This window comes from Trichosurus vulpecula, chromosome 1 (genome assembly GCF_011100635.1).
Source record: "Trichosurus vulpecula isolate mTriVul1 chromosome 1, mTriVul1.pri, whole genome shotgun sequence".
NCBI classification, from domain to species: domain Eukaryota; kingdom Metazoa; phylum Chordata; class Mammalia; order Diprotodontia; family Phalangeridae; genus Trichosurus; species Trichosurus vulpecula.
The window spans coordinates 241084230-241099491 of NC_050573.1; the positions used below are offsets into that span (position 1 = coordinate 241084230).

Sequence of the window (15262 nt, forward strand, 5' to 3'; positions counted from 1 at the left end):
GTAAACTTTGCCTTGAAGCTGATCAGATGGGTTCCCATTCAGATATGTTAGACTTATGTTTTCCTGCATTATGGAGGCCTGTATTTTAATGTTGAATAGTGGCATACCCTGTTCTCTTTAGGCATTGATTCTTGACCTTCAATATAAGCAGAAGGGTTATTAAAAAAAGAAAACTCTATTTTTCCTGAAATTTTTATCCTGTTTTTCTTTTTTTCCTTTCTTGGGCTGTTTTTAGGTTTTTGTCAAGCAGGAAAAGATTTACGTTTAGTGACCCTGTGTATGGAACAAATTGAGATCCCAGCAGGTTTCCTGCTAGTGGGTGCCAAGTCTCCAAATCTTCCCGAACATATTTTAGTCTGTGCTGTAGACAAGAGATTCCTGCCAGATGATCATGGAAAAAATGCACTTTTAGGTGAGTATCTAGAACTCTTGTGAACATTTTGCTAGCAAGAGTTTTTCAAATCCACGTTTGTTTAAGATTACAGTTACATAAAGAAGAGTAGGTTTACTCATTGTATTGGTCCAGCTGAGGAAGAGGAAGCCAGCGAAGTTATCACAGGAAGGTGAGCAGAGTATAATTAATTAAATAAAGCAAAAAGAAACAAGGTAGGGAAGTGTTCAGGATCAGCCATATGGTTACCCTGAATTTCCCAGTCTTGGGATATACAGCAGGATACCCTAGCAACCAAGAGATGGTCAGAATAGAAGTCAGAGCTGAGTGACCTAACCTTTTTTGGTGCATAACAGTCTTTTAGAAAGTAGTCAACAGCGCTATATTTATTAAACACCTACTATGTTCCAGGAACTGGCTGGGGATGCAAAAAGAGGCAAAGAACAATACTCGCCCTCAGGGAGTTTACAATCTAGTGAAGGAAACAACATGTAAACAAATATATACAAGTAAGCTATATACAGGACAAATAGGAAATAATTAAGAGGGAAGGCACTGGAACATGAACCACAGAGATAAACTGGTTCCAGAGGTTTATCCACAGTCACATTTGTCCCTCCCCTCAGCAGATATAGGTCATTAGATACAAACTATTCTCTGCCACATCCAGTTTTTGGAAACTTGTACTCTCTACCCTTCGTAACAGGTTATAAATATTCCTAGAAATGTACATTTGCCTGGGTGGGGTGATCGCATATAACCAGAATCCTGTATATGTGCATGGAGCCTTCCAAACCAGTTGGTTAGTCTTTATCCCACACTCTTGTCTCTCATATGTACATACATATGGTAATCCCTCCATTTGAAGAGGAATTCACTTTAGGAAAAAAAAAGTTATACAAGAATAGTGATTATTTAATATTTTTAGCTTTCCTCTGTTCTCAGAATATTTATCTGAACTAAGAGATTTGTTTAATCAGGCTTTTGTAAGTTTCAAACTTAGTAACAAAAGTAAGTTCAAAAACATTCTTTTATCGTTTCTCAGTATGGTAGAATTTCATTGGAGGACTTTAAAAATAATATAGTCCTATGTCATTGGAACAGTTAAAAGAAGAGTCTTCCCCAAAGCTTGAGGAATGGACTAGAAGACTCTAAGGCTTCTTCCGCCATTATCGATTCTGTATATCTGAAAATGTTCTACTTGGAATCTATCATAGAAGGGTCAAAGAAGGTATCGCCAGAATAGATCATTATACAATTGTCATCTTTGTTGTTATCTCTCACATATATGTAGCCTTCTCTCCACTCACAAAATCAAGACCTTACCTTGTGTCCTCCTCAGTCCTACCTCAACTTTTGTAATAACCACCTCACTGCTTCTGGTCTCTCTCCCTTCTGTAGTCCATGCTCTATGTGGATGCCAAAATAATCTTCCTAGTGATCAGAGTTCTCCCCACACCGAATGTAAGCTCCTATAAGGAGTGACTGTTCAGTCTTTAGCTTTGTATCTGTAGTAGGTGGTATGCATGCACACACATATATGTGTGTGTGTATATATATATATATATATACACACATATATATATATACATATATATCTACACACACATACTCATACAGTATGCCTTTAATAAATGACATAACATCTGTTTGTGTATAGTCGTCATCAGAGCAAAGGTCAATAGCAATGATAATGAGAAGAGACATAATAATAGCTGCCTTTTATGTACACACAAATGTGCATCCAGCGCGTTAAGGTTTTCAAAAAGCTTTATATTCATGATTTCATTTAAAATTCTTCATTTATTAAGCACCTACTGTGTACTACATGCTAGGTACTGGAGACCCAAAGAGAGAAACTAAAAGGTCCCCTTCCCTCAAGAAGGTTATATTCCATTGGAAAAATATAATACATAAACATGTAAGTAAATATAAAATGTACATGAAGTCAACACAGAGTGATATGGAGAGCATTAGCAACTGGGAGGATCAGGAGAGGACTCATGTAGGAGACCTGCATACAGTGGTGCGCTGGTAAATACTTGCACCCAGCTTTGGGTGAGGGTATAGCAGGACACACTTTTAAATTATATCTGCGGCACTCATTTTCTCCATCCCTTTCTTAAGTCTAGACAATCAGCAGTACAACAAATCAAGTCCTGATTTGTAGCATTGCTGATTCCACTTATATCGGTGCACACACTGAAAATTTAACAGTTGGCTCTGAGCCAGGCTCCTGTACACCACTACCTACATATATGTTGTTGTCGTTGCTGTCATTCAGTTGTTTCAGTCCTGTCCTGCTCTTCCTGAACCTCTTTGGGATTTTCTTGTCAAGGTGGTAGAAATAACATTTCCTTTTCCAGCTCATTTTACAGATGAGGAAACTGAGGCAAACAGGGTTAAGTAACTTGCCCAGGGTCACACAGCTAGTTAGTGTCTGAGGCCAGATTTTTAACCAGGGCATTCCTGACTCTAGGTCTGGAACTCAATCCACTACGCTACCTAGATGCCCTGCCTACATAAAATATCATATTATACAGGTGACAAAACTGAGTCTGAGAGAGGTTAAGTGAATTGCCCAAGGTTACACACGGGTAATAAGTATCTAAGTCAGGGTTCAAAATTCAGCAGCTCTCTCTCTCTCTCTCTCTCTCTCTCTCTCTCTCTCGCTCTCACTCTCTCCACTACAACAGGCTATATACAATTATAGCTCCAGCCTAACCTATTTAAATAATCCATACTCTGAAAGATGCGAAGTGGATAAAATTAAGTTTTCTATTATTTGATTTCTTCAAGAGATCTAGCTGACATAAAACAGTTGGCCAAAACATTAAAAAACATTAAAAGAGAAGTCTAAAAGAGACTAGAAACTGTCTTTCTAATTTTTTATTTCTCCGTTAAACAGAGACCTGATTACCAAACCAAACACTGGTTTAAGAAGAAAGCTCATATAATAAGTTATATTACAGAGAAAGATGACAGATCATGATCAATATGTTATTTGACAAAACAGTAAAAAAGGGGGGGAAGGGGGAAACACCCCTAAATAAAATTATGTAAGACCCAACTAAGCCGGATCATTTTGAGAATATTTATAGATGAATCTGCTAGGAGAATATCAAGTGGTCATGAAATGAAGTGAATTGGCCAGTGTTTCTATAGTGATCTCTTCTTATCATCCATGACAGTGGAAATATATTTGTACTCTAACATGTCAATACCTGACATCCTAAACAAGGATGTAGAAATAAGATGAAATTGGGAAGGGGTGCTGAACTGGACAATAACGAAGAAATCCATGCTGGAGATGACATAATTTTAAAGACTCCCAGGAAATAGTTTTCAACATATTTCAAAAAGAGAAGAATTTTTTAAAATGGAAAAGATTACAGATCACATTGTCAAAGAAGGTGACCAAGCAGGCATAGAATACAATCAACCTATCTACCTCATCTACATAAAATCTTTATGAGAATGGCCTCTGTATCTATGAAAGATAGACATGGTGAAAATATGAGAAAAAGGAATCTACATTGGTTTTCCTAGACAGTTTTCTACAGCATTATCAACCATCAGTCACGCAGGGGAAAATGTAGAGAAATCCAGATTCCATTATGGTTATTATTTGTTGGTTACTTTTTAAAAAAAAAAGATTATTTATTACAAATCATTACAAGAAAGTTTTGTTCCATAGGACAAACTGTACCTTGAAAAGGTCTCTTCCAATGCGGTGTCTCCCATGTATGTTTTAAGATAATAAAATATTCCTTAAGAGATATAACAACAGACTTAGAGCTGTTCAACAATTGTCTAAGTTTGAGTATCATGCACTGCATAAAACAGGAAAGCATGCTTACCGAAGGTATTGTCCCATGTTAGACAAAATGTCTTGAGTGATGTCTAGTGGGAAAAAAAGATTCCATAGAGATCATAAGTTTCTCCCCATGATCCTATTTGAGTGTGCCATTTTGCTGATTGCTTAGGCTTTCTCAATGGTATTCACAGCCATTCTCAAAACATTGGTTTAACAATCCACAAAAGAAAAAACACAGTGAATGGAGAATGCATATTTCCTAGATTATGTATCTTGGATAATTACCTCATCACCTGAAATCTCATTATCATGAAAATTGATTAATCTTTGATACTCTTTCTTAGCACCCTTAATTGCCTTTCCCCTCTGGCTGGAGGATTGAAGGGAGGAGCAATAAACTCATCTCAAAGTCATCCTTTAGAGAGGGCCCGGAACTTTCTAGCTAATTCTTCATTATCCATTAGCTTTCCTACTTGGTTGCAACTCTAGAACATCTTATTCTTCCCTCCCCTAGGCCAAGTAGCCTGGGGGAGAGGAGGAGGGACTCTTTTTTTGCTCCCTTTTGCCTTCCCCCATTAGGCTGTAAGCTCCTTGAGGGCCTGAGGGCTGGGACTATATCTCTTATTCAGATTTGAATCCCTAGTGTTTAGCATCATTCCTGGCACTAGACGATGCTTAATAAAAGCTTGTTGACTATTGATTAATTGACTAGTCACTGCAGATGAATAATGAACTAGGCTTAGAACTGAATTAGAGGAGGAGATGAGGTTGAATCTCATTTGGGAAATTTCACAATTCCTTTAATGATCCCAAGCCATTTCTCGCTACACCACCATTATTTTTAACATCAGTATTTTTCTAGTGGTGCTTCATGGCTACATATCATGGAACACCATGATCTCGGAGGGATCAAGATTGTGTATCATCCCAAGGGCAATGGAAAAATGCATAGTGAGTGTAAATAAGCTGCCACATGTTACTGGTCATGATTGTGCATGAAAAGTAGCATAAAAGATCTTCTCAGGGATGTGTGTGTTTGGAAAAAAGGGGGTGGCCTGGTTGTGTAGCAAGAGTAAAAGATAATACATATGGCAGTAATATCTCTGAAATGGCAGTAGACCTGGAGCAGAAGGTTTTAACTTATCCATAAGCTTTTTTTGAATTGATAACTATTCTAATATAATTTGATTCCCTCGTAATCCTGTGTATTTTATTTTATACATTTAAAACCATTATTCTGAGAAGGCGCCCATAAGCTTCACCAGGCTACCGAAGGAGGACATGACACAAAGGTTAAGAGCCCTTGACATAGAGTAAGACCTTCTCCACATTGGATAGATCTTCCATTGGGATTGATGGAAGGACAAGGAATACATGGCCTAGGAAGGCGTGGATTGGGTATGCCTTATTCCAGCCAGGGTTGAGAATACCTATGCCAATGAGCCTTTAAACTATAGAAGTACATCATTCCGATGGATGATTTTGACAAGCATTAAAGCACTCCAAAACAGCATTTTAAAAACTTTTCAGATAATCTGGAGTTATGGCCAATTTCCTAATAATCTAAGAGATTGTACTTAAAGCATATTGATCTATGGTAACCCGCCAAAAAAATCCACCATGGAAATGAAGAATATGGTGATCCCCTAATTAGTAGAAAAATCAGAAAGATAAAATGGCAATGAGAAGTAAGTAAAGTTTATGGGCATATATTATTATTGAACTATATTTCCAGTATACTGAAGACCTAAATTTCTTAAATCAAGCTAACTAAATTATCTCATTCACTCCCATATAGGCTAACACCTCTCCTCATGAAACTCTTAGATCTGTCTCCAGTCCCAACCTTCTTCCCAAACTCCATAGCTGCATATTCAGCACTCTAGAGGACATTTCCGCCTTCATTCTCCACCCAGATATTTCCCTATCCTTCAAAGTCAATAAGCCCAAACCAATCCTATTATCTTTGTCCCCAAACCCTATTCTTTAGACATCATCATCATCATTGTAGCATTTATACAGCACTAGAAGCTTTGCAAAGTGCTGCATGTATTGGCTCATTGGATCCTCACAACAAACCTGGGAGGTAGGTGGTATTCTTATCCTCCTTTTATAGGTGAAGAAACTGAGACTGAGAGAGGTTTAAGTGACATCTATTAAGGATCTGAGATGGAATTTGAACTAATTCCTCATTCCTAGGTCGGTGTTCTTAACCTGCTGTGCCACCTATGTGCCAGGGCCACCACCACTTCCACCAGCCTTAAAACCTTGAAAATGCCCATTTGACTTTGCTGACTCTCTCTTTTCATCTATCCAGTTGGTTTACACGCCATATCCATTCTGTTTCTCCCTTCCCAGCATCCCTGGTATATCAGTAGAATAACTGTTTTGTGTTTGACCACTTTTTTTCCCATCCTTTTTTTTTTTTTTTTACCTTTAGGGTTTTCTGGAAACTGCATAGGCTGTGGAGAAAGAGGATTTCGGTATTTCACGGAGTTTTCCAACCATATTAACTTGAAGCTCACCACGCAGCCCAAAAAGCAGAAGCACTTAAAGTACTACCTAGTCAGAAGCTCCCAGGGTGTCCTTTCAAAGGGGCCTCTTATCTGTTGGAAAGGTGAGGTGGCCCAGATTCAGCTCCATGTGCAGCTCCTCTGGCTAGCGGGGCAAAGTAGAGGGAGGAGAGAGGAGCAGGGACTTCATGACCATGATAGGTAGACCTCCCAGGTCCACATTTCAGGTGTGCTTATTAGTCTAGCAATGAGGTATGTATATAGTTGTGTATTTGGGGATAACTTCAGCCCTTCTAGCCACCCCCCCCCAAAACTTCAAAATCTGTCTCATTTCCATAAATTGAAGGATGTTGTTGAAATAACTGTTATCTGTGCAGTAATCTTTTGATATCTCAGAAACACTTGCATTTTTTTATTTCAGACTGATCTCAGCCTATTTCCAGTAAACTTTACACACTTTATTTTTTTCTGAAGAAAAATGGTATTCAGTTAACATTTGTAGTCACCAAATATGAATAATTTGCCTTGCCTTTAATTTTAGAAACTTGTAGGAAGGACAAGCGATGTGCAAAGCAGGTGTGTGTGTATATGTGTGTGTGTCTGTGTCTGTGTGTATGTCTGTGTATGTGTGTGTGAAATGGGATAAGCATTTCTCTAGCACATCCTGTGTGCCAGGCACTGTGCTAAGCATTTTCTCAAGTATCTCCTTTTATCAGAAATGAAGCTTAGTTCAAATGTCATGCCTTTATTTATTTGATAAGAACTGCCACATTTCAGCCAGAAGTTCTAATTGCAGTTAAAGTGTGACAGTCCTAATTCACTGCATATTTCAAAAGAAAGACTTCTTTTTCTTCCAAAAATACCTCTCCTGAATGCTTTCATTTGTTGTGGCTAAATGTATGTGTAGTTGTTACTTTTTAAGCAGACAACAAATACTGTGGCATCGAAAATTAATAAATGGCTCCTTTCCAATAGTCACAGAGCTGCACTGGAAGTCATGTCATTTACTTCTTCAGGAAATAGCTGTAGCTCTTATATCTCCAGATCTGAAAACTTCTGTTTTGGCTTTGGGAACACCTTAATGAAATGGTGATATAGAATGCTGTATTCGAGACCATGCTTGGCTAAAATCAAGCCGAGGAATTTTGCTTTAGAAAAGTCAGATTGAGTGGCTCCAGAAATCCAAGTAAAAATAAAATTAACAGTCTTTTCTATTCCTCTGAAGTTCCATCTGAAGTGGTCTTGTTTTGTGACTTAAGATCATTTCACCTCTATTTTTTTTCTGGTGTATCCATCTTAAAATGTACCTTAAGATTTTTAAAAACTTTTCTGACCAATAGGACTTTTTTTCCTGGTTGGTTTATCAAATCTGAATAGAATATGTCGAATATATGATGTGTATATACAGAGAGAGAGACAGACAGAAGGAGGGGTTAATAGGGAGCCACTGATGTTTATTGGATAGTGGGGAGGATAATAAATTAATGATAATAATAGCTAACATTTATATAATACCTTTTATGTGCCAGGCATCATGCTAAGCATTTTCCAATTATTATCTCATTTCATTCTCATAACAACCCTGGAAGGTAGGTGCTGTTAATTATTCCCATTTTACAGATGAAGAACCTGAAACAGAGGTGACATGACTTGCCCAGGGTCATACAGCTAGTAAGTGTCTGAGGCTGGATTTAAACTGAGGTCTTCCTGACTCTGGGCCCAGTGCTATTGTACCACCTAGCTGCCCTATGGTCAGATCTACGCTTTAGTAAAATGACTTTGGTAGCTGAATGGAGGACAGATTGAGGTGGGAAAAAGACTTGAAGCCAGAAGAACAGTTAGAAGCCTATTATAATTGTCCTAGCAAGAGGTAATGAAGACCTGAACTACGGTGTTAGCTATGTGAGTAGAGAAAAGGGGGTGTATGTGAGAGATGTTCTGATGGTAGAAACAGTTTTGGCAATAGATTAGATACGTGGGGTCAGTACAAGAGAGAAGTCAAGTATGACATTGCAGTTATGAGCCTGGAAAACTGGGAGGATAGTGATTCTCTTGATAGTAATAGGAAGTTTGGGAAGAGAGAGTGCAAGTAGAGAGGTTGGCTTTAGCAATGAAAAGGACCATCTTCATCTGAGACAAGATAGTTGGACAGTATGTCTGAATGATGTGAATTGAAGAGGAGTTCTCGGGGAATGGCCTCAATTTCTTTCACTGAAATAGAAGTGAACTCCTCATCTGAGAAGTTGGGGGTGGTAAGGCCAGGAGAAGTTTGAGGAAGGATAGGAAGGTATAGAATAGATGCTGGGGTTAGTGGTTTAATAAAAAAAAAATTATTGAATTCAAGAAGTATTTTACATTTTTTTAGTCATTTTGAACTTAAATGCATAAAGGAAAAAAGAACATGTCTATGTACACAGCACAACATAAAAAGAGGATTTGCTATAAAACCATGAATTTATGTTTCACATTGTTTACTTTCTTTAAAAAACTATAAATATTTTCAAAGCTCCTTTCCTTTCTATGCTTCCTTCTAAAATTCTTTTATTCTTTGCTATATACTTTTTATTTTTTTTCCCATTCCTCCACACCCTGCCCTGGAGATGGCTAGTACTAGATGCAAATATGTATATGGGATAGTAAATTAATGACAGGCATAAAACAATTAGTTTGCTATGGTAAGGGCTCAGTTGAGATAGGGATTAGATTTGGAGTGTAACGAGTCAATGTGGTTTCCTGATTTTTGCATATCCGTTTAACAGCAGGTGAGTAAAAATAAAGGGGGTAGGTACTAGAAATAATCCAGGGTTGGAGTTTGGCAAGACATAGAGAAGTGTCTAAAGTAGAAGTTAAGTGAATTGTCCAGGTTCACAAAGCCAATCTTTGTCAGAGGCAGGACTTAATTCAGATCTTTCTAGCTCTCTGTCCTATTCTGGTCTTGGAGTCGAAAGATCTGAGTTCTGGTCTAGACTACACTAATGAAGTCACGGGTTTGCATACACATACACATACATGCACACACGTATACTGGATACCATTTTGAATTTGAGATCAGAAATTTGTTGTGCTATATTGACATTTTTTTTCCTTCATCAGAATCTGGGTTGAGAAAGGTACTGTAGCACATAATAGTAGAAGGAAACCTTAGGGGTGTGTTCAAACATATTCCTGTATCTGGTTTACTTAGGAACTCTCTGGGGAATAAATGTTCATCTAGCTAACCCACTATATTTTCCTTTGTTATATATGACCATTTATGGGGTATATAACATGACCTGTGACTAGAAACATTTATGTGGCAATTCAGACTACCACTGTGTATTTGACCTTGTCTCATCACACAGTTTCTAGAAGGGTTTCATTAAAACCTCATTAATTTCAACTCACTTAATATGAAACTTGATGTGATACGATTAATCAGATTGGATATCTGTCTGCCGATTTGATGTGCATTCAGCATGCCTAGAAGTCTAGGGCTTTGCAATTTCTGCAGCTGACATTGAGTGGGAAGGCCTAAAACACTCCCTGCCACACCCAATCATCTGACTGAGTTCATTGGCGTGTATTTGAATCATCCCCAGATATAAGGTTAAGCGGGATTTGAAAGCTTACTGAGATTTTCTGAATTGCTGATCTGTTGACCTTTTCCCACAGAGGAGGCTCAACTTGATTCATAAAAATGAACATAGCAGAGTTTGCAGAAATACAGCTCAGATTGTCTAAGCTGCGCTTAGTGCTTCCCCTACAACCCTTACTCTAAGCCTTTACCTTTTAACCATGATAGTGGACTACAGGAATTTGTAATTTGTATTTTTTCCTTGTATTCGTTCTGTGGGGGTCAGGGTCAGGGGATGGAGGATTTATGAAGATGAAATTATTTACCCTTTGAAGGCCAGCTCTTTATGTTATCAGTCAGGTGTTAACCTTCACAGCCATTGCCACCAGATCCCTGTCACTTACATCACCAAAAGCCGGGCCCGTGTCTCCTCATGCATTGTGGCTCTTACTCGTTTCTAGAATGTAGAAGCCGACAATCCTCTGCTGCTTGCCACTCTGCTAAACCAAATTCTTCAGTGTCATCAACAGTAACCCCAGAAAATGGAACAACAAATGGATACAAATCAGGATTCGCACAAACAGGTATGGGCTATTGTTTTCTTTTACATCTGCAGTATACTGATGTGCATTCTCTCAGAGGTATCCACAAGCTATAGGTGGATGTAGGTGTGCCAGAGCTAGCTTGGACCAGAGTAGAGCCAATGATTCTGTTTTCAGCATGGGCATTTATACCTCAGAAGTTGGCAAGCATTACATCAGGGCTTGATTTATTATTTTTTGATTGTCTGGAGTTAAGAAAATATTAGTAGTACAGCATAAAAGTGTATTGTGCATGCATTTCCCTGCCTAGAGAGCACCTCAGAGTCAGTAAAACCTGAATTACAGGATCAGGTCCCTCCCTCTGACAAATATTGTGTGACCCTGGGCAAGTTGTAGAATAATTGTATGCTTGCATTGGGAGAGGAATTTCCTCACTGAGAGTTCCTTATGCCTATAAAATCATATTTATGTACACCAGACATACGCACACACATAGGTATATATCATGTATATGATCTCTCAGTGTATAAGACCCGTGTCTTACACATAGTAGGCTCTTAATAAATACTTATTTCCTTCTTTCCTATTTATGTGTGTGTGTATATATATATATGTGTGTGTGTTCACATACACGTATATTTATATGGAAATATATGCTTATATGTACATATATGTGTGTATGATTTGAATGGATATCCATTGACAGATTCTGTGAAGTGTATGTGTGTGCATATGTGTGTGTAATCCTAAGCAAGTCACTTAACTTCAAAGTTATATAATACATACACATGTATACCCAAAACTCGATAGATTCTTGTTAATGGCCATCCACCAAAACAGTGCTGACAATTAAGAAATAAGCTGAAAATGGCATTGTGGTCCATTAGATAGACAACTGGCCTTCAGAATCAGGAAGACCCAGGTCAACGTCCTGTCTCTTTCATACAGGTTGTAGGAACTCAGGCTTTTAGAAACTCTCTAAGACTTCAAATTGCAAAGTAGGTGTCAATCTATATTAGTAGAGGGAATTTTTTTAAACTGGAATTCCTTGCACCAAAAGAGATGCATGTATATATACATATACCATGCCATACATACATACAAACATACCTTCTTACATTTGTGCATATGCATTATGCGTTATGCGTGTGTATGTGTAGTTTTGAGTGGATGGTCACTATCAAGAAACTCTATGAAGTTTATATATACATATATGTGTGTGTGTGTGTGTGTGTATGTATGTACACACACATATATAGCCACTGGCAAGAAATTTCTGTAAAAATATATGTGTGCATATATATATGTATATACATATATATATGACTGTAGATACATGGATATGACTATATATGCCTAAATCAAAACAAAATACATAGGGTTTTTTTAATCTTATATACTTCTTGTAAACCAATTTTTAAATGTTGATGGGGTCTATCAATTCTCTACGATTGTCTTCAAGGGTAATGAGAATCAGGTAAAGCTGGTTATTTAAATTATCATATAGACCCTTCCTCATTAAATGAATCACAGAATCCTGGGAAATTTGTCTTTGCCTCACACTTGGAGGATGTGAGAAGAAAATAAAAGGGATATGGTTTTCATAGCTCCCAACCCTAGCAGTGTGCAGGTTTTCTAGCAGCATGTAAATGATTTAGTCAAGATAGAGTTAAGTTTCCTAGAATAAATTATGACCATTCTCATATTAATACATGGAAAGGGTAAAAACTGACCCTGGCCCTGGCCCTTGAAAGCCCACCTGCTACCAACAAAGGAAAAAATTAACAAGAAACAAGGAATGTATAAAGAGATCAGTCCAAGTAGTCATTCAGTGTACCATCCCCTTTGATTTTTTTCAGAACTACCAGATGGTAGCCACTCGGTAAATGTTGATTGACCAACATAACGACTGTATAAAATTCTGGCCTTCCTAATAATAGAGGAGAGGGCTCTTAAGATAGGCACAAAATAATGAAGGGAGTGGGGAGAAACAAAAGCATCTGAGATCATTTAGGTTGGAGAAGACAAGGGTAAAAGGCCCTGAAGGAAGTAATTAGTTATATAAAGAAGAGTGGTCATTCTTTCCAAGGAGAGTGAGAGAGGGACAGAGACAGAGACAGAAAGAGAAAGTCAAAGTCTACCTAAAGGACTTAAGTTTTATGTAGGAAAACTTTCTTATAGAGAAGTTTTCTAAAAACCTAGTGTCAGTTATCTAGGAAGGTTCCGGAATCTTACTCGTGGGATCTTTTTCAGAAATGAATAGATTATATTTTACCAGCATGATCCTGCTTGGAGAGCAAGGGATGAGGCTTTTCAGAGTCAGAGCTCTGTACAGATAGAAGATCACTTAATTAAATGTATTGCTGCCAAACATAGCTGTTTTTGAAGCAGCTACAGTGAGATGATTAGAACAGGATTTGGCCTATGCTACTTTTTTCTCAGTGATTCTATCTCTGTGATCTTCTCTTTAGGATTGATGAAGTGGATTTTTGTTTTAACCTTTAATACCCTGTTGGTTAAAAAAGATTAATTTTGAAATTCAAATGATGTGGTTCTTGGTGAGTCCAACCAGAGTAGGAGAGAGAGAAGGTCTTTGGACTAAGGAGGCATTAAAAAATACTACATTCTTGCACGCACAATAATTGTTGATACAGATGGTTGCACTAGAACTTTAGCATGAATGATTGGCTTGATTCCTTGTCCTACCCTGTGCTATTAATGTGGCATCCAAGAAATAGTATTTATAGACTACGGTGCTTCTAAGAGATAAACTCTCCATGTGATGGACAGCTGGCCTGCAGAATCAGGAAGATCTGAATCCAAGTCCTGTCTCTGACATACAGGCTGTAGGAACTTGGGCTCTTGTAAATTGCAGATTAGGTATCAGTCTATTTTAGAAAAGAGAAGTTTTTTTAAAACTACAAATTCCGTACACCAAATAAGTCATAGGACCAGTCAAAGAGAAAAAAGGTAGAATGGAAAGGTCGCCCATTGTAGTATCAGAGAGTTTGGGTTCAAATTTTACCTCCCCTGTTTACTACCTGAGCCTGACCTTGGGCAAATCATTTAATTTCCTCCTCATCTCTAAAATGAAGGGGTTGACTAGATGCGAATTACCTTTCAACTCTAGATCTATGAAATACGATCGTACTAAAAATAAAAATGGTGCAAGAATGTGATCTTAATTGTGGTTAGCAAAATTGTCTTGGAAAGGTGAATGTTTTACTCTGAATGTAGAGAGTCAAGATTAGGGCTTTAGGGAATTAGCAGAAAAGCCCACCGACCCCAAAGGCCATGAAGGGCCAGAGGGAATAAAGTCACCTGAAAGATAGCAAGGGCCATTAGACTAATTGTACGTAGGAGGAGTTATTCCCAGTGCAACTATTCATATGCTTTTCAATAATAGCAGCACCTTTATAACACTTTAAGATTTGCAAAACATTCTTTATATATTCTCTCATTGATCATCACGACAGTCCTATGAGGTAGGTGCTCTTACTATCCTCATTTTACAGGTAAGGAAACTGAGGCAGAGAGAGGTTAAATGTCTTGCCCAGGATAATCCAGTTAGTGAGTGTCTGAGACTGACTTTGAACTGAGGTCTTCCTGACTAAGTCAGTACACATTCCTTGCCCTGGCTGCTATCTAGCATCCCAACAATGTAAAGATGTGGTCAGTTCATTTTAGGTAAAATTAGGCATTAAAAATACTTGCACGATCAGCCCAGAAAACCTGCTCAGAAAAAAGATTTCTTGCAAATGAGTCCTGTCAGTTCCATAAATTTTTATGCAGGGTGCTTGAAGCTTAAATAGTAATTCCTTGGTTCCTACAGATGCTAGGAAGCCAGAGATGGTCAGAATTGAACATTAGCATTCCAGTTCCCCTACAAACATCAGCCAGTGTTTACAGAGGCACCTTGCCTGAGATAGCAAGCTTCATCCTTTCTTAGGAGATTATGTTCCTAATCAGCTAGGGGAACACTATGTTTAAACAAATTTGCATTTAGCCATGGCTTGTGGTCAAGGTTCCTTAGAGGGAGGGAGTGGTTTGGAGCAAACATTGCATTCTATTTGGGATAGGGAAGGAACTCTTATTTACACAGTTTTTTTCTTGACCTCACTTTCCAGGGGTTTATAATAATTGTATGTATGTATTTTATGTATTATGACCTGCTTTCCTTTCATCCTTTGCATATGGCTTTCTTTTCACTGACTTTGAATCAATCATATTGATAATTCATATTGTAACAAGACTTTTAAAAAATATTCTTACCATTCCCACTTTTAGAAATAGCATATGAAATAGCATATTTTAGAAGCAGCACATAAAAATTCATCTTGATCAGGGAAACAGTATAGTAATTTGCAAGACAGTGTTCTAGTGTTGTTGAGAATTGAAGTATGGGTTCAGTAAATAACCAATGTATTTTATTTTTCAAATAAAAGT

General features: G+C 37.8%; 1 protein-coding gene across 1 annotated transcript in view; it reads left to right on the forward strand.

Moving 5' to 3' along the window:
* The window catches only part of GREB1L (GREB1 like retinoic acid receptor coactivator), a 128666-nt gene that overhangs the window by 10997 nt on the left and 102407 nt on the right, over window positions 1-15262 (forward strand). Inside the window, exons 3-5 of the mRNA XM_036764687.1 lie at window positions 236-412; window positions 6649-6825; window positions 10736-10858. Coding sequence (XP_036620582.1) covers window positions 236-412; window positions 6649-6825; window positions 10736-10858 — 477 coding nt within the window. The remainder of the gene's footprint in view (window positions 1-235; window positions 413-6648; window positions 6826-10735; window positions 10859-15262) is intronic.